At 48.0% G+C, this 18,492-nt stretch overlaps 1 protein-coding gene and 1 long non-coding RNA gene across 4 annotated transcripts in view; both read left to right on the forward strand.

Moving 5' to 3' along the window:
- WNT5B (Wnt family member 5B) overlaps window positions 1-18,492 on the forward strand; it is a 74,442-nt gene that overhangs the window by 48,729 nt on the left and 7,221 nt on the right. For 2 of the 3 annotated variants that reach the window (XM_065036125.1, XM_065036136.1), the window contains exons 2-4: window positions 9,014-9,156; window positions 9,906-10,153; window positions 16,334-16,626. In XM_065036125.1, coding sequence (XP_064892197.1) covers window positions 9,014-9,156; window positions 9,906-10,153; window positions 16,334-16,626 — 684 coding nt within the window. Of the gene's footprint in view, window positions 1-8,560; window positions 8,736-9,013; window positions 9,157-9,905; window positions 10,154-16,333; window positions 16,627-18,492 lie in introns of those variants that run through there. The other variant, XM_065036146.1, reaches the window with a different exon arrangement.
- Window positions 10,162-12,228, forward strand: LOC135575859 (uncharacterized). The gene is made up of 2 exons (XR_010467223.1): window positions 10,162-11,835; window positions 12,112-12,228. It is a non-coding gene; the product is annotated as an uncharacterized LOC135575859 (long non-coding RNA).

Here is an 18,492-nt window from a genome sequence, read left to right on the forward strand (position 1 = left end):
AATAAACCATGGCTTTCAAGGTGCTCTATAAGTTTCCATATGGGATCGTATGATATGTCACTGAAAAGAGGCACAACCCCTTGTTCCTAATGTCAGACCTCATCTACTTAAAAAGTAAAAAATTGCAGTGATTTAACTGAACAGTCTAGTTGAATCAGTACAGAACTTAAAGGCTTTGGTTTTGGTTTAAAGGGTAGCTAATCTACACAACACCAATATAGAAGTCTTCCAGAATAGGTTGCACATTTTGTTGAAAATGTGTATCTGGAAACTTTTTATTTCAGCAGGTAATAATATTATAATAGCACTTTACAAACATGATCTTACATGGGAGACTTTCTTTTCTGCAGTTAGAATTGCACATATGTGATTTGTGCTAGAATAAAGGTGAGATATAAAATTATCTTCTTTTTGGTACAAATTTATATGCAGTCTGTTCCCACAACAGTTTGAACAGGTTTGGCTTAAATCTGTTGCATCCAGAATTAACTGGAAATTCCTACACTGAAGCGTGACAGTACAGAAGTTCTGAAATTGGTTAAATCAGTATAATCTTCTGATTTAGATAGGAGTTTATTTATATCAGCCTTTTCTATATATATATTTTTAATACTAAAATATAATAAGCATGCTTGGAAAATGTTTTATCTTTGATTTGGAAACTGTTTTGATAACTGTGGATGATACAGTTGATACACTGGGCATTATTCCCAAAATGTTTATTACTTGCGTTTTGAATGCACTGTATTTGAGCAGGAACAACGTTTAATTGATAGCAGAAGTATTTGGTGGTTGAAAGAAAGGAAAAAGCAAGCAGATTTAAATTTCGATCCTGATTCAGTAAAAATGAGTAGGTGTATGCTTACTTTCAAGCACCTGGTTTAATGCATTGCTGAATGGAGGTAGATCTGCACCACAGATTTACTGTTTTGAACTTGTTACTTAGCCCCTCCTGCACTTCTGTAAGGGAAGGGAAAAATAGTGGCTGTTAAGAGTTGTGAGGTCTAATGTATGGAGTGAATGTGCTTGCTTTGCAATTCTAGAGAGGAGGAAGAGCTGATCATTAATATTATTTTCATTAGGCTGGACTTTATAAGAACATCTTTGAAGACTCTAACAGGAAGGAGAGAAATTAAATTCAATTTGAATTTATTCCATGGCTTACTGTTTCCTTTGGAAATGTATATATGAAGCTTTGGTGGCAGTGATTTAACTGACAGGAGGCTATTGATCTGAGTCAGTCTGACACTGGTCCTTGTGACCTACACCGAGATATTGAATGTCCAGGACAGAGCAGTAACTGTGCATCTGCCTGTTTCCCCTGGTCATTCACGCCTGGAGAGCTCAGAACCACTGCAGCAGCAGCTTAACTGTATTTTAAATATTTGAATTTCTTTGCCAGTCGATGTAATTATTACAGAGCATGGAACAAACGGAAAGGAATATATACTTGGAGCAAAAATGAGGTTCAGGTGTGAGATACAGAGACATAATCCTCTCAGTTTGGGATGATTCCAGTGGGACTGCGGGAGCTAGACACCTCTTTGGGGAGGATGAAGGGTGCTCCATGCTTTGCAAGAGCAGAGTAACAAAGAAAACACTTAAAGTCATCCAGCTGTTTCCATCCCCTGGCCCATTCTGAAATCTCTGCAGAGAAGTTGCTTTGACTTGGGTTGCTTTTTGCTGCGTCGTTGCTCACACTGTTGGAGAACTTTGTCCTATTATCATTCCTAATCTTCAAGAAGGGCTGACGTACGTGCTTGTAACCGCCATAATCCAAGTCCAGAGTTCTCATGCAAATCCTGCAGCCAACATCAGCTCTCGAGCAGGGTAAGGGCTGCCCTTCTGTCACTGCTGGAGGGGTCTGTGCCACAGGTAACATACCAGGTCACAGGGCTGGCCCTTGGAAAATGAATAAAGGAGGGATGTACTTTCTTTTTTTCACTTTCCTCATGTAGCAACCCCAGGCAGCGCTACAGGCTCAGGGAAGAGTGGCTGGAAAGCTGCCTGGTGGAAAAGGACCTGGGGGTGGTGGCTGACAGTGGCTGAACATGAGCCAGCAGTGTGCCCAGGTGGCCAAAAAGGCCAACAGCATCCTGGCTTGTATCAGGAATAGTGTGGCCAGCAGGACTAGGGCAGTGATCATCCCCCTGTACTCAGCACTGGTGAGGCCCCACCTTGAATCCTGCATTCCATTTTGGGCCCCTCACTGCAAGAGAGACATTGAGGTGCTGGAGAGAGTTCAGAGAAGGGTGACAAGGCTGGTGAAGTGTCTGGGGCACAAGTCTGATGAGGAGCAGCTGAGGGAACTGGGGCTGTTTAGCCTGGAGAAAAGGAGGCTGAGGGGAGACGTTATCGCTGTCTACAACTGCCTGAAAGGAGGATGTAGCATGGAGGGGGTTGGTCTGTTCTCCCAAGTAGCAAGTGATAGGATGAGAGGAAATGGCCTCAAGTTGTGCCAGAGGGGGTTTAGATTGGATATTGGGAAAAAATTCTTTATGAAGAGTGTTGCCAGGCATTGGAACAGGCTGCCCAGGGAAGTGCTTGAGTCACCATCCCTGGAGGTGTTTAAAAGATCTATAGATGAGAATCTTAGTGACATTGTGAGGTGAATGGTTGGACTTGATGATCTTGAGGGTCTCTTCCAGCCAAAATTATTCTACGATTATGTGATTCTATGATTCTATGTCTTATTCCCCTCTAAAATGGTTAATCCTCCATGTACACTTAACCCTTGGGGAAAGTGTTGGCTACATGGCCTTTAAGGTTGGAGTCTTCCATTCCTAGAAATCCGTGATCTTGGGGAGAGGCAGTGTGGGCTTTCTGACCTGCCTGGGCTTGTGTTTCAACCTGACCTCCTGTGTCTCCTTCAAGGGGGTCTGGAGAGCAATTTCTGAAGAATAAATTGTTAGTACAAATTAAGGAGATGGGGTGCCTGTTTGGCAAGGAAGCTGTGACACAGTGGGCATGTTAAATAAGCCACTGAACAGTCATCAGAAGATAATGCTTGGTATTTTTGTCAAATATACGTATTTAGTGATTTGTTAGATTATGACTACACACAGTGGAGCTGCAGTCGATTTGCTGCAGTCCCATAAACCCTGGTATTCTAGTAGTCGTGGGAACAAGAAGTACAAAACTTGGGCCAAACATGTCCCAGTTCATGTCTCTGGCTCTTGACTGAGGTCGCCAACATTCAAATAGAGTTCCCATGGAAGCGGGAACCGGATGGCCTGGATCTGTCCCTGGGAATATCGTAAATATGGACATTTTCCAGGCAGCCATGTACATGCAGGGATAGGTCTATGTTGCTTCCTTCCAGATTTCAAAAAATCAAAACAATTTTGTTTCAGCACTTGCAGTTTCTGCAGGTGCTCCACAGGTTGCTGCTGAGTCTCTTGCACTTTTCTTTGGGATATCTGGTGCTGGTCTCTGTGGACGAGGCTGGCTCAACACTGGGATTTAATCTGCTGTAAGAGTACAACTACCACCAAATCACCTTGAGAGGGAGGAGGATCATGTCCAGGTTTATAATTGGAGTTTGGTGGGGTGTTTGTTTGTTTGTTTGTTTGTTTTGGTAGAGGATGAGGTGGTCTTGCTCCAGCTGAGCTTGTTGCTTCTCATGTGAAATATTATGGCATAAACGCCAATGTTCATAAGGATTTACATATATTCTGTCTCTTATGCTAACAAGAAGCTGTTTCATTAATAGAATTACTATCCTGCATACCTATTTTGGTTTTAAATGGTGAGAATATTTAGTATCTGGCCTCTTTTGTTGTCTAAAACTTCTGCCTTTCTTGCAACCTTCCTCCATTCTTGCTCTCCTTGGTGAGGCACTTCAGGGACAGCTGCCACTGGGTCTGCTGAGACTGGCAGGTATATCTTGGCATTTGCTACATTACATGCCCTGATGACAGTGAGACTGGATGTCATTGGCCAGGGGAGTCATGGAAAAATGAAAGAGCAAGGTAGTGGTGAAAGGAAATCTGGATCTGTCAGCAGGGGTGACAGGTGATGAGATGCAGAAAAAGGTAGCGCATGAGCACATCAGGAGATAAAACTGAGTGTGTAAGTACCGAAAGAAACAAGCAGGACATAAGCTGGAATAATCTGCCCTTCCAGTGGAGACAGACAGTGTGTAGCAATTCAACAAAGCAAGACAATGTCAGGACAAAAGAGGTGGGCATGAATGGCTGATGTGCTGGGATACTTTGAGAAGGTTTTGTTACATCTTCTGTAACACCCTAGCTGGATCTGAACCTACAGATGTGACTCCAGTTGCTGTTTAAGTAATAATTGCAATACAAATAACATAACACATTGGGATCTGAGAAGGTTGACACCAGTAGAGCAATGTGGAGGTACGGTGCTGAAAGAGGGATAGATGGGTGGCAGGGGAGCAGCACAGGGCCAAACAAGTAGGGGCAGATGGGATAAAAGATGATTTGTCTGTCTGGCCAAGGACTGCAATTTAGCTTCAAGGGACTTTTTTTTTTTCACAATCTACATTCCCTCTTAAACTGGTTCAGCTGAATGGGCAAGTATGTGACTTTAATGAGATTCCTGAAGTCTTAGTAAGAATTGTGGTTAAAACCAAGCCTGCAGCCAGAAGCAGATGTATAGCAGGATGTCACAGTACATCTCTTGGTGCCAACGGGTCCTTGGCACAGAACTGGAGGGCAGGGATTCCCTTTTAAGCAGCACTTGTAAACCCTCCTTCCAAGGCAATGCAGTCTACTGGCACCTTAAGTAGAGGAGCTTCTACTTCAGTGAATATTTTTCCCATCTTGATTAAGTGTCTTATGTCAGAGAGAGCAATAAATGTTTCTGGATGCACTGGACATTGCAAGGCATTAAAAACAAGCATTGAACCTCAGTCAAGTTGCAAGAATAAACAGGAACTTGAAAGAGTCTCTTGATCAAGAATGTTTTCCAGCTCTCCCCAGTCCAGGAGAAACTGGACAAGATGCAGAAATGAGGATCATTGAAGTTACGTGGAAAGAGACGTAAATTTTCTTTCAGCACTTCTTATAGCACATGATAAAGATCTGTGTCACACTTGGGGACATCTGAAATTTTTGGAAAACAATAAGGGTAGGACAAAGAGTTTGCATGAGTAACTCCTTTTCTAATTTATCAGGGCTGTCTTCCAGACAGGGTTCAACTCTTTTCACGGGCTGCCAAATCTTTGCAAATGATCTCATGGACATGACCTCCTCTTCTTTCTTGGAGTCTTGCAGCTTCCCTCCGGCAAACGCAGCAGGGACAGTATTGGGAAAGCGGTGATAGCTCTCCAGCTGCTCTGCCGTGACTTTGGAAACTCGACATGTAAATCTGTGCTTCATGCACAGTTGTCACCTCTGAAAATCGAACAAAGGCAAACACAGGTACTAATTTTAGGCAGCCAGGCAACACAGTCGACAGTTGCCTAGGGCAGCAGACTGATGAATGCAGCAGAATGCCAAGGCTTTACGAAGACGCAGCCTCGCTGCCGCCGCTCTTTCCTCTAAGAAGGGACCCGGCTAGACCTAAGAAGGGAGCATTAGACCTTTAATCTGAGGGTTGAGATTCATGTTCCATTTTCAGGCGGCAGCTCCCTATTTGGCCCAGGGGATCCACAGCAGTCTGGGTGAAAGCATCAGCGCTCAGGGCACAGCATGGGTTCACTGCTGCCATCTGAGTGAGGCAGACCCCCTCGAAGGGGTGGGGTGGGACTTTTTCCAGCAGAAAGAAGAGCAGCCCTCCATTTCAGAGGTCTTTCTGTTGCCCCTTCCTATAGCAGGAGCAGTGCGAGTTGATGTGAGTGGGCTGCTGCAGGGGAGTAATCATTTGGGATGAGAGTGGGAGTCACTTGGGTGGTGGGGAGTGGACAAGGGTGATAGCCAGGAGGGGTGATCTGCCTGGGGTGAGCTTGGCCTCTCCTGAACTTAACACAGGGGGTAACCAGGGAACAGAAGAGCGAGTGAGACCAGTTTTCTCCAGGGCCTCCCCTCTACCCATTAGTGTAGTGATGCCTTCATGTCATCCGTATGGAGCCATCCCAAACTCCTGCTCATTCCTAGCCCCCCTTTTCCAAGCCACCCATATCCTGATAACTCTCCCAGCATCCCAGCAGCTCCTTACTCCGTCCCCCTTACCTGATGCCTCTCTGGCTCCTTTCATCCCAGCCCTCCAGCAGCCCCGTTTCACCCCACCTCTTGCCCTCACAAAATTTGATTGACTTCTCCCACCCAGCCCTGCTTTGGCAAACAACCTCGCCAAAGCTGTTTGGGCTTTAAAAAATAATCCAAGCGTTTTATTTACAAAATTGAAATATTGCTTTAAAGATTTTGGTGGCAAGTAGAAACAGGCACAAGGAAGAGGGATAGACAGTATTCTTCAGACCATTGGCCAAGTGCTCACAGCTTTTGTTTGGAAGTTTTTGGCTGAGGCTGAAACCCTCCAACAACACCTCACCTGCTATTACCACTTTATCTGAAGTCATAAACACAGCCAGTGAAGAAATTATTTCAAGCATCTTAAAAAGGACTCACTTCCATAATTCACATCTTAACTCAATGGCGGTCGCTCTTGCCAGCAGCAGAATTTAGTAGAACTCAGTTTCAGACCTTTCCCACTGAATCATCTCCTTTAGTTGCCGCCTTTGAGAGGATATTAGGTTGGCTGGATAAGTGACCTTATCCCATACAGCAATTTTTGTCTCTCCTGTTTCAAAATAAGATCATTGCCTTGCTTGTGCTTGTTGGCAGTCAGGTTGCTACTAGCAGTATTCACAACACTTTGCTGTTGTTAATCATCGTACTTAAAATGAGATAGTTAATTAATGCCGTATGTTTCTGGACCAAGCTTTGCATGAGCATCTCCCAGGTTTTACCAGCTGGAAAAGTTTTCATTTCCATGACGCCACCATGCCTTGGGTAGACCACCGGTCCAGCACCACGTGGTGATACGTCCTTGCCCCATGGAGTGCCACTGCTGAGCACATGCGCACGGAGAAGCTCACACAAACACGGACATTGACATCACCCGTATTTGTGGAAATGCTGTCTCACATTCCTGGCTGGGAGAGGCACTGGTGCGGCTCACCACGGTTTACTCCTTTCTCAGAATCCACAGGGAGACTTGGTGAGGGTGAAGCCTGGAGATACACCGCTCCCATCATGTCATCTATTTACATGGCACATGCCTTGTGTGCATGTGCGAGACAGCGAGGGCTTTTTCCCGTCCTAGTTCTTCTTTCTGGCTGTGGCAAGATGGAAAGGTGGGACGGTCTCATCTCTGCCAGCGAGAAGGTTTTCTGTATCTGAGGCTGGCTTGGAAATTCTTTAGGTGACATCACACCATGTCTGTGCAGACTCATTGTTTGTCATGGAAAAGCCATTCATCCATACACAACTTCCTTCCTCCCCAGACTCCTGGAGATAAACTTTCCATTCTGTCTATTCCCTATAGAAACAGACCCAAAACATGTATGCGTGGCTACACACACATACACCTCGCCATCCCTCCGTCACACTTGGAGCTGTGGGAGGAGGAAAAGGGAGGATATAGAAGATGTGAATAAAGTCACCCTGTTTTCTTCAGACGTGGATCCTGCTGTGCCTGAGCAGTAAAACTCCCCTCTCACTGAGGTTCAGGGTCACACAAGGCTTTTTTGTCCTGAGGCTAATTCTGGCACTCACAGCCCCACATCTGCCTGCCAGGTGAGATGGGCCACCAGCTGCAGGTACAGCACATCTGGATGGGGGAGGAAGCGAAGCGTGCTGCAAACAAACACAGCAAGTCCACCGTGGCAGGCGCAAGGAATTTGATAAAAAATATACTTGAGCGGTCTGTGCTGCCGAACCTGGTGATTCATGTCTCGGGCGCTGCTCGTGAGGTGGAGTGAAAGGCTGGGTAGTTGTGGGTCTTGCACCACGGATGCCGTGGCCACAACCTGGGAATCGCTGGAAGGGAGCCATACATTCAGCCTGCGTTTGGGGAGCCGCAGGGGCAGGGTCGGGGGGATGCCAGGCCCAGCGTGAGGCTTTATGAGAGAGGAGGGGGAAGGCATTTGTCCATGGCAGAGAGGTGGGGACCTTGTGGCGCAGGGTAGGACAGGATGGTGGAGGCTGTGTAGAGGTGGGGGCAGCAGCAATGGTGCCGATGGCGTGACAAGGTGACTATTTCCTTGTGGTGTGGAGGTGGTAGGGTGCGAGGAGCGTTTGTTGCAAGTACCCATAAGGGTCTGGGATGCCTGCGTTTGGTTTCTGCCAGTATCTGGGGGGGAAAGGGCTGAGGAGCTGCCAGATTGCCCCTGCCGTTGTGGTTCCCAGCGAGTCGAGCAGGGAAGAAGGGAGAGGGATGTTTGGACAAGAGGAGCCTTTGAAGCTTTTCTTCGGTCCACCTCCCCTGCTCATAAAGCCATTAGGCTCTGGTGCCAGCCCTATCTGCGCTCGTCGCCGGCAGCCCAGCCGAGCCTTGCAGACCCCCCGCCCGGGGCGCGGGGCCGGGGCAATGGCGTGGGGCCCTTCTAGAGGCCGTTTTGGGGAGGGGGCAGCTCATTTCCGAGCCGGCCCTGCATTACAAAGGCGGTGGGGCCAGCGCGGCGCTTTGATGTGTCCCGCCGGCTCCCCGCACACCTGCAGCCTCGGGGCTCCTGGCTGCGCCACGGCCCGAAGGGGCACCCACGGACCACGGGCTGGCGCGGGGGAGCCCGGAGGCTCCGGGGATTCATCCAGACGCCCCTGAGGGTGAGGCCAGCCCCACACGTCTCCTCACTCCCCCTGGGCGGGACGGGGGAGCTCCCTCGGTGGCGGTGAAGCCCCGGCAGCGCGGCCCCTGCCCCCGGGCCGAGGGCGGGAGGGAGGCAGGGCCGCCGCCGGAGCCCCCGGGAGGCAGCGGCCGGGGGAGGGTCCTGCGGGGGGCGGCGGGGGCGGAGTGGGAGGGGGCGGCAGCCCGGGCTGTGCTTGCTGCGCCCCCGCCGCACGCAGGCCCCGCTCCAGGGCTTCTTTTCGGTGCTTCTCCGCAGGGCGCCCCGTCCCGGCGGCCGGCTCTGCGGGGGCTGCCCCAGCGCCGCCGCCCGCAGCCCACCATGACCGGGCCGAGACTGGCCCTCGCCGCCGCGCTCCTCTGCAGCTGCACCTCGCCGGTGGCCGACGCCAGCTCCTGGTGGTGAGTGAGGGCGCGGGGGAGCCAGGGGCGCCTTTGTCCGCCGCCGCGGGCCGGGCACCGGGGGCTGGGACCGTCCCAGGGCGGGCGGTGGAGGAGGAGCGGGGTGGCTGCTCTGCGCTCCCCGCGGGAACTTTCCTGCCTCCCGGGCTTCTTTTGCAGCAGCTTGCTTCTTTCCAGGTTCCCCCCCGCTTCTCCACCGTCCCTATCCAGTTTTTGGGGTACGTGGGACGCAGCCCCTCTCCTCCAGGCATTTCTGGGCTCCTTTTGTGCGGGATCGCTGAAATCCCATCTAGGCTTTAAGGTGGGGGGAAAGCGTAAGGAGAGGATGGTTAAGGTTTCCTATCCGCTGCCAAAAGCGCTGGGAGAAGCCGCGGAGCCCCCCTTCCCCTAAAGAGCGGAAGATAGCTCGGCTCGAAGGCAGGCATCGCTCACTGGCGGTCTGTTAAAAAAACTGCTCACTTTCTTCTTTTGCAGAGAAAGTGCTGAGCTTTCTCTCAGCCTCCTCCCCATCCCGGGTGTCCTCTGTGTTTAAACTCAGGTTACAAACGAGCTGTGTTTCTCCCGCTAGAGCCCTGGAAAAGCCTCGCATCTGGCAGAGTCGTAGAGGGAGGCAGCTGACATGAGAAATGCGCCCGGGCTTTGGGAGCGGAGCGGGGCTGGGCTGGGCTGGGCTGGCGGGGAAACGTGCCGGGCGTTTCGCAGAGGGGGCCTCTCCCTCCAGACTCCCTTGGATGTTTTTCTCATCGCAGGTCTTTGGCCATGAACCCCATCCAGAGACCTGAGATGTACATCATCGGCGCTCAGCCGGTGTGCAGCCAGCTGCCGGGGCTCTCCCCTGGGCAGCGCAAGCTCTGCCAGCTGTACCAGGAGCACATGGTGTTCATCGGGGAAGGGGCCCGCAGTGCCATCAAGGAGTGCCAGTACCAGTTTCGGCAGCGGCGGTGGAACTGCAGCACGGTGGACAACACCTCCGTCTTTGGGCGGGTCATGAAAATAGGTAGGAGCACCCAGTACGGGGCAGGTGTGGGGCGCAGGCCGGCTGTCTCGGTGCAGTTTTCTCCCGTTCTTCAAATACACGCGCAGGAGTGATGAGCCCCATTAGCGCTGCTCTTAAAGTTGCTTTTAACGAGCTGTTCCATTGCCTCGTGTGCTGGTGCTGCCTGCACGGGTGACAGCGATGCACCTGAGCCAGGAGTGAGTTGGGGCAGCAGGGCGGTGTGTGTGGGGGGCCACACTTTCCGGGGCGGGGGAGGCATGGGGAGGTCAGGAAGAGGGGGGCTGCTTTTGTTTTGTATGCTTGTTCAAAGGTAGGGAGGGAAGAAGCTGGGCGCAGAAACAATGGACCTGTGTTATCATTCCCAGCATCTGGAGTGCCCTCAGACAGGGAACGCACCCCTGAGATGTGGGAAATACGGACTCCTCTGGCATGGGATTTTCACCCCTCCCTGTTCTGCCACTTTCTATGTAAACTTAAGAGATTTTTATAATTCCTGCCCTGCTGGTAGTAAGAGGCACATTGGCAAGCCATTACTGCACTTGAATTGAGGTGTGACCTAGCTACATTGTCTCAGCTCCTTTTGAAATGCAATCATCTGATGGCAAGAAACTGAGAAATCCGGGCTCGTTTTGATGTGTCCGACAGTCAGGACAATAAAGAAAAGGTGTTAAAACAGTCACTCACACAAACATGCACATGCACACACGCATGCTCTCCAACCCCTGTGTGAAGGTTTTGTTTCCCACCCACAAAGCTGATCATTTACCCTGAAGAACCATCACTTTTTCTCAGTTGTGAGGTCAGAGAAAACACTTAGCAAAGAGTGGAAAAAGACCTGCATCTCCTGCACCCCAGCTGCCCCCAGCATTGGTGGCACCTTTTTGGCTTTGCTGTCAAAAAAAGCACACGGGCAGCAGTACACCAAGAGATGCATCTTTAATACCTCTGGGGTGTGAAGGTGATAGGGTACCAGGATAACCAAGTTCTGTGATCCTTTCTGTTTGATGCTGAAATTCTAATGTGTCATCCTAGGAAATTTTAGGGTTATTTCTGCATGTGTTACTCAACGTTTCAGAATTCCTAATTCAGCCCACCAGAGCCATTCTAATTCCTCCTCTTTTGCACAGCTCATACCCCAACAAATCGCTGCTTCTCTGGGGTACTCCACTGGGAAATGCAGTTTCCTGACACATACTTTCAGCTCCTGACACACATCCAAGTCATCTGCGCATCCTTGATCTCTCACTTTCTGATAGCAAGAGTGGTGGCCAGATGAGGTTGCATGCAATCCCATATTGTTAAAACTTGTGCTTTGGGGTATGCACACTGAGATTTTGGCTACTAAAGGAAAAGGACAAAAACCATACCTCCATCTCTCCCTTCTCATCACCCTCCCTCACACTTAACGTATCCCAAAGAACAGGGTAAATTTCAGATCCCCAAAGAGATCCTAGTGACTCCGCAAGGACACCAGAAAATACTGGTTTACTCCCTTTTTGGAGTAACCTCATCCTCTTCTTCAGAACCTTCCTGCAGGTTGGTCCAGTGAGTGAGTCCACACCTGGAGAAAAGAAGTAAGGGTGAACTAAGAGAAAGCAAAGATCAGAGCTGAAGGATGAAAAACTGTCAGATAGGATCAGAGAGCATATGCGAAGAAGGGACTAGAGAGGATAGTGGAAGAGGTAAGATTCATCCTCTCTAAAATGAATTAGATCGTATCAGTTTAGATAGGGAGTAGATATGGGTTTTGGTGAGGGAAGAGGTGGTGTGAGTATGTGATGCGTGTGTCTGGTAGTCCTGCTGCTGCTCTTTGGTTTGTGTGTGGGTGCATTTGTTAGGGGAACTGTTGTATCTGTAGTAGGAATCTGCTGATGGTAGTGTCTGTGAGGTGGCTGCCTGTGTTTGCCTGCTATTTAAAACCCCATCCTAACAAAGAGTTTTAAATCTATCTCCTTTAGATTCTCTGGTCAGTTAGAGCATATTCGGGTGTTTATGCTCCAGCATGAGACAGCATGGAAAAGCAAGAAAAATGTACCAAAGGTGGCCTGGGCTATTAAAGGATCTATGATGGTTCATCGCTGTTGTCTGTGTCAGTGATAAGCTGCTGTGGAGGGGGATGCTGCCTCTTTTTTTCCTCTTAGTTCCACCTTCCCCTTTTACTTTTTCCTACTTTGTAATGAGGCATTGCTCATCATTTTGGCAAATCCATTTTCCACACTGGGGAAGAAAACAAAGCCTTTCAGTCTCTCAGGTTGTGTGGACTATAAAGTCATTCTTCCCTGGGTTCATACTGCGTGCCTGTCTCCTGTTTTCAATGTCTGAGCCCCAGTTCTGGACCACAGCCCTTTTTCTGTACTCTGTGCCAATGGCACGAGAAAGGTCTGGAGACCAGAATATCTGCAAGAGTGCAGAGGCATGCCAGAGTGCTGTGGAGGGGGACGGGGGGGGAAGAGATAAGAAGGACTCAGAAGGTGTATAGTGTGCCAACAGCTCTCGACTGCCCACCCACTGATGTGGGCATGGCATGCATTATTTGATTTCTTGAGCTGCTCTAGATTGTGAGAGGAAAGGAGAACCTGCCCTGGCCAAGTCCAAAGCCTGGGAGATCCTCCCGAGAGCGTTCACTCAAAAACCTGGAAGATTTGTTTCCTTTCTCCCTTGCAGAACTTGGCTCAGCTCAGAAACGGGAGACCCAGTCTGTGTTTAATCATTACACCTTCATTTTGTGCATTTCGCAGAGGTGAGGCAGTCTGATGATACAAAGCTTTGTAGAGGCATCCATAGCACTGAAGTAGACTGCTTTTTAGCATTGTTTTTTCCTAGTGTTTGTGTTGCGTTGCCTTTTAAATGTGATTTATTCAATAATGATATCTGGCGATGTACAAAAATTATCCTTCTGAAGTTGCTTCTTGTTCTGTCAATACAGATTTTAGACTGCACGTGTGTGTATATATATATCTCTATACATTACAGAGAGACACATTCCTTACTGCTACATTTGTGAGAGAGAGGACAGAGCACCCAAAAAGGTCATGTTAGAATTTCCTTCTGTGCAATCCTAAACAGAGGGCTGAGGTTTCCAGGTTTTTCCAGCCATTCCTGGAGCCAAAGATCTCTCTTCTGCCTTTTCAAATGCAAAAAGAAAAAAAAAGGAGTCATAACAAGTCATGAAAGACGAGAACAAAGAGAAATATTTTTACTCTTTTTTTTTTTTTTTTCCAAGGTTGCCAAACTTTAGGGAAATCCTTTTTAAAAAAATCAGCTGAAACTAAAACTTTTTCATCAAAGAAGTTAGAGTGACACATTTTTATCATCTTAGCATCAGTTTCCCCTCTGGGGTCAGTTCTTCTCCCATCTCCTTCTCTTGCAGCTCCCAAAAAGCAAGCTGTGTGGACCGACACCTTGCCTGGGGACAGCTCACCGTGGCATCCCCACCACTGCCATCCGAAAGCTGCCTCATCCCTGCGCTCCCCATGCCGGTGGCGGGTGGGCGGCGGGCACAGGAGGGCAGCAGAGCTCCGCGGAGCTCCCTGCCGCCCGGCACAGCCTCCCGGGACCGCAGAGGCCAGGGAGAGGGCAGAAGGGGGGGGTTACTGCCTGACCCCTCTCTGTAACCTCTGTTCAGGTTTGCACACATTTGGGGAATAACACCCCTGTCTTTTGAGGTGATGGCACGGATGTGCAGAACTGGAGTCAACTTCGAGATGGTGACCAAAAAATGAAATGCTTTTCCAAGGCTGGGAAACTTGGATGCATAAGCCCACAATTGCCAGCTACAAATTTGCTTTGTATTAGCACAGGGTTTCATGCACATGTCCAATCCCACCTTCCAAACCGAGCCTCAGTCTTCCAAACCTATGTCTAACAAGTGCTGTGGTTTGTTCTGCTTTGTGGGCAGCAAGCGGGGAAAAATAAAACAACCCACTGTGACGTGTTTCAGCCTCCTACTGCCATCCTTAGCAGCCTAAACAACTCGTGCAGATTCAGGGACTGCGTATCAAGTCGTGCTGCTACATCTGAAACGTGGAGGTGGTTAGAACACGGGCAGTAAAAGTGTGAATCCAGTCTGTGCTTTCAGGGATCTCCCCCAAGCTATAAGGATGCTAAGCACCTGGAGTCATGCAGACTTGGTTGCACAAGCTATGGCACCTGGAGGTCCTTTCCTTGTCTCTGTTTTAATCTCTATAGGTGCAGGGAGTGCTCTACTTAATAGGATGATTGGTGTGTCTGCAGGGCGGTCACCATACAGACACAGACTGGTAGGGACAAAACTGCACACTAGACCATTACCTTAAAGTACCCACAACATATAAACTAGATGAGTAAAAGTTGTGGGGTTTTTTGTTGCTGAATAAATGACCAGAACTCCCTTATTGGCTAGTCTCAGCAAAATTACTTTAACTGGGAGTCACTCCTCTTTACCTCTTGTATCAGGGAGGTTTGGGGGCCACAGTCCTCTCCTTATGACCTGCTAGCAGGGCCCTTCTTTCTATATTATGTGTCCTTTAGCATTTTATCAGTCTTATGCTGTACTCCAGAGCAGAAGCCCTTAGTGTACAACTCTCATTTTGGGGGGGTGGGAAATCACAACTAGTTCTGAAAGGTGGATGCCATTCACAGCCTTGCCTTTGTCTTGGGTCATTACCACTAAGCTGGTGATAAGCTGCTATTAATTACAGATTGTCAGCACATGCAAATGGAACAAGAGCATACCAAAAGCATCAGCTCAGTCCTGCTGAGGGATCTGGCACTGAGAGCCTCATGGGTTGGTGACAAACTATTCTTGGAGGATCTGCCCTCTGAAGTAATTGAAATTTGCCTGAGAGCATTAGAGGGTCACCTCTTGCTGGGGCTTGGTGTAAGTAGCTCTTCACAATCAGATTGCTTATTCCAGTGAAGCTTTGGCAGTTGAGCTCTTTATCACCTGAAAGTTTGGTGATGCACGCAATGACTCTGGAGGTGTCAGTTTAGCTATTTATTATACCCTGTGGGTAGAGTGCAGGTGTGGATTGCCTCCTTCTCCTCATCCCCCTCTACTCACCCCCACCTTCAGACCCGCAGCACTGGCTGGTGCAGCACACTTGGCCTCATGCAGTGTTCTGGCTGCGTTGGTGCCCCGGTCAAATTGGAGCTGAATCACTGCCAGGAACACATAGCTGGAGAACCAATCCAGCTGCTTGGCTAAGGCTCTAAGCTGTACAGAGCATACACTCCAAGCAGGGCAGTCTCTAGTAAACCTGCTAATGGAAAGTCTTTTTATTATTGTCTACATGGGAAAGTTTTACTTGTTCCAGCACTGCAGTTCTGTAAGTGTTGGGAGAGCCTCTGAATAGATGCTGTCGTGTAAAAATGGGTTTTCTTCAGTTTGTCTCGAAACAATTCTCAGCTGACCTTAAGTAAACCAAAATGAGATCGATGAACTGAGTAGCCCATAAGGAGTGCTTCTCCCAATTAAATGAAAACCATTCCAGAGTGATACCTGGCTTAACCAGATTGCTCCTTTTGCACAGACTCAACCTTGTTAGTTCTCAATGATTATTGGCAAATTTAGTGGCTGAGGCAGCAGTTGTATTTTCAGTGAGTGAATAACCCTCTTGCTGCTTGAGAGTTTCCTCTGGGTAAAAATGAGAGGATACTGAAGCATTGCTCTGAGGGGAAAGAGGCTGAACAGTCCCTGCCTATGGTGTTGCTATTTCTTTTGGGCAAGGCATGGAATTTCCAGGGCTCTTGAAAGGGCAAACGTAGGTGTAATAAAAATAATAACCCTTGAGGAGCAGCACCTACAGATTCCTGAGGAGCATGCTCTTCCCAAGAACACTATTCCAGGTGACAGCAGGAATCTCACCATGTAAGATTCACACATATGTCAGAGAATCAGATTTGAGTTTGATCCTGGTCACACAGGAACTGCCAGCTCTGGACAGTCAGTTGAATGGAGCTGTTATTGTGAAACAAAAACGGGATCCAAGGATGTGTTAGGACAGTTCCCCCTCTACCAGAACAAGGTGGTGCCCTTGTGCTTGACCACCCCATTCCTTCGTTCCAGTTGATTCTGTGCACCTTCTCAGGGCATGCCATGTCCTGCTGTCCAGGGCTTCTTCACTTGCTCCTTGCTGTGTGTTGCGTTTGTTAGATGAGATCTGTCGCTCATTAATTTTGCTTCTCACATCTCTCTCACAGGTAGCCGAGAGACTGCTTTCACCTATGCCGTCAGTGCTGCTGGGGTGGTGAACGCCATCAGCCGGGCTTGCCGTGAAGGAGAGCTCTCCAGCTGTGGCTGCAGCCGGACTGCCCGGCCCAAGGACTTGCCCCGAGACTGGCTGTGGGGTGGCTGCGGGGACAATGTGGAGTATGGATATCGTTTTGCCAAGGAGTTTGTGGATGCCAAAGAGAGGGAGAAGAATTACGTGAGAGGTTCGGAGGAGCAGGCTCGCATGCTGATGAACTTGCAGAACAACGAGGCTGGTCGCAGGGTAAGACAGATGCTGACCCTTTCCTCGTTCTCAGAGGCAGATTCAGAAGGTTGCTACCAAATACCAAATTACTTGGAGGTTCGATGAGGGGTAGTTCAATGATGCCCCACTAATAGTGTATGGTCACATATTCTGTATTTCTGTGAATATTACAGACACTATTGACAATATTATATTCCAGTTTTAATGGCAGGCTTCCATTGCCAGCTAAAGCCAGTGAATGTTTGGGTCTGTTGAGATACTGTATGGCACAAGTATGCAGGCATGTAAGCCCTTTCCAAATAAACTAGGTGCTGTTGTGGTCCATTTTCAAGTTTTACATTTCAGAAACTAGCATCCCAGAGCTGCTGAAGTGATGGGCTGGTGTTGAAAAGAAGAACCTGATGGCATGTGGAGTTCTCTTCTACTGCCATCATTCAGATTTTGGGGATTGTAAGGCCGGAAGCAAATATCGAATCAGGCTGCCTGGCTATCTCTGAAACTTATGCCTTGCTCAGTTACCTTGGTATTGGTCAAACTAAACAATTTGTAGCTAGGTGGCAGAAATTTTCTGAGAAGATACATTTTTGATCTGGAGACCACTAGGGATGGAGAGTCCATCACTTCCCTTTGTATTGTGCCACCATCATTGATCACCTTGTTGCAACACTGTACGTCACTATCATTTGAATTTATCTGGCATCAGCTTCCAATCAGTTCTTTTCAGACTTTTACAGTTAGATCCAAAAGCCTCTTAGTAATCAGAATTTCCTCTGCATAAAAGTATTTATCTACTGTAATTTATTCACCACTCTTTCTTGACAAACCAGATTGAGCACTGAAGACTCTCTCGCTTTCAGATGTTCTCATCAGCCACCACATCATTTTCACATCACTTTAGGGTACCCTTTCCAGTTTTCCCATATCCTTTAAGAAACTTGATACCAGAACAACATATTGGCTTCTGGTATTGATCTCACTGATTCTGTAAATGTAGGTGAAGTTGTCCCCTTTGCATTCAGTATAGGCACATTTGCTTTTTACACAATTCCTCTGTCTGTGATTAATAGGCTGGAAAGTGTAGCATCATTCATATGCAGTACAACTATGTAATCCTGCCTCTTTCCAAATGTAGAGCAGGAGTGCTTGAACATTTGTGCCTTTTCCACAGGGTGTGTAAAGTTTTTATCATTCTTCCCTAGTAGTGAGCTCTTCCAAGGTTAATTTTATTTCTAACACATATTAAAAAATCTTATTAAGTGTACTTAGCCTTGCTCTTTTGCACACTCTTAACAAATATGCAGTTTCCTTATCAGTTTTCTGTCCTTTCTTACTTCTAATTGTTACAGAATTATCTTTCCCTTTCCCATGTATGTCTTTCTACTGTAATTTCAGCTTCATTTTGCCACCAAAGAAGATCTGCTCCATTTTTTTTTATCATGAAATCAATGTGTTAGGTTGAAGCACTGCAAATATTCCGTGGCTCTTTTGCAAAATCAAATTCGAGTAAATTTGCAGCAGGTGGAAAACTGTGAACTTGAAAGCTGTGGAACTCAGTGGGTTTTGGGTTGGGCTTGGGTTTTTTTTTTTTGGTTTGGAAGGACAGAGGGTCTGCATTTGCCTAGAAATGGGGAGGAGGGTGCATTCCTCCACTGAGTAGTAGACTGAAAGTGACATTCTTCTCTGCATTATTTGCTTTGAACATCTTATATGTCTGGAGTCATGAACCTGGATTACTACAAATAAATACAAATAAATACCCTGCCTAAAATAGGGAGTGAATATGTTATGAGGCTTTTTAACAGCCAGTCCTGAGACAGAATATGGTCGAAAGTTTGAGGTGCCAGTTGAATTGTAGTAATATCTGTATCAGAAGATCAAGTCAGA

Source organism: Columba livia, chromosome 1 (assembly GCF_036013475.1).
Source record: "Columba livia isolate bColLiv1 breed racing homer chromosome 1, bColLiv1.pat.W.v2, whole genome shotgun sequence".
Lineage (NCBI taxonomy): Eukaryota > Metazoa > Chordata > Aves > Columbiformes > Columbidae > Columba > Columba livia.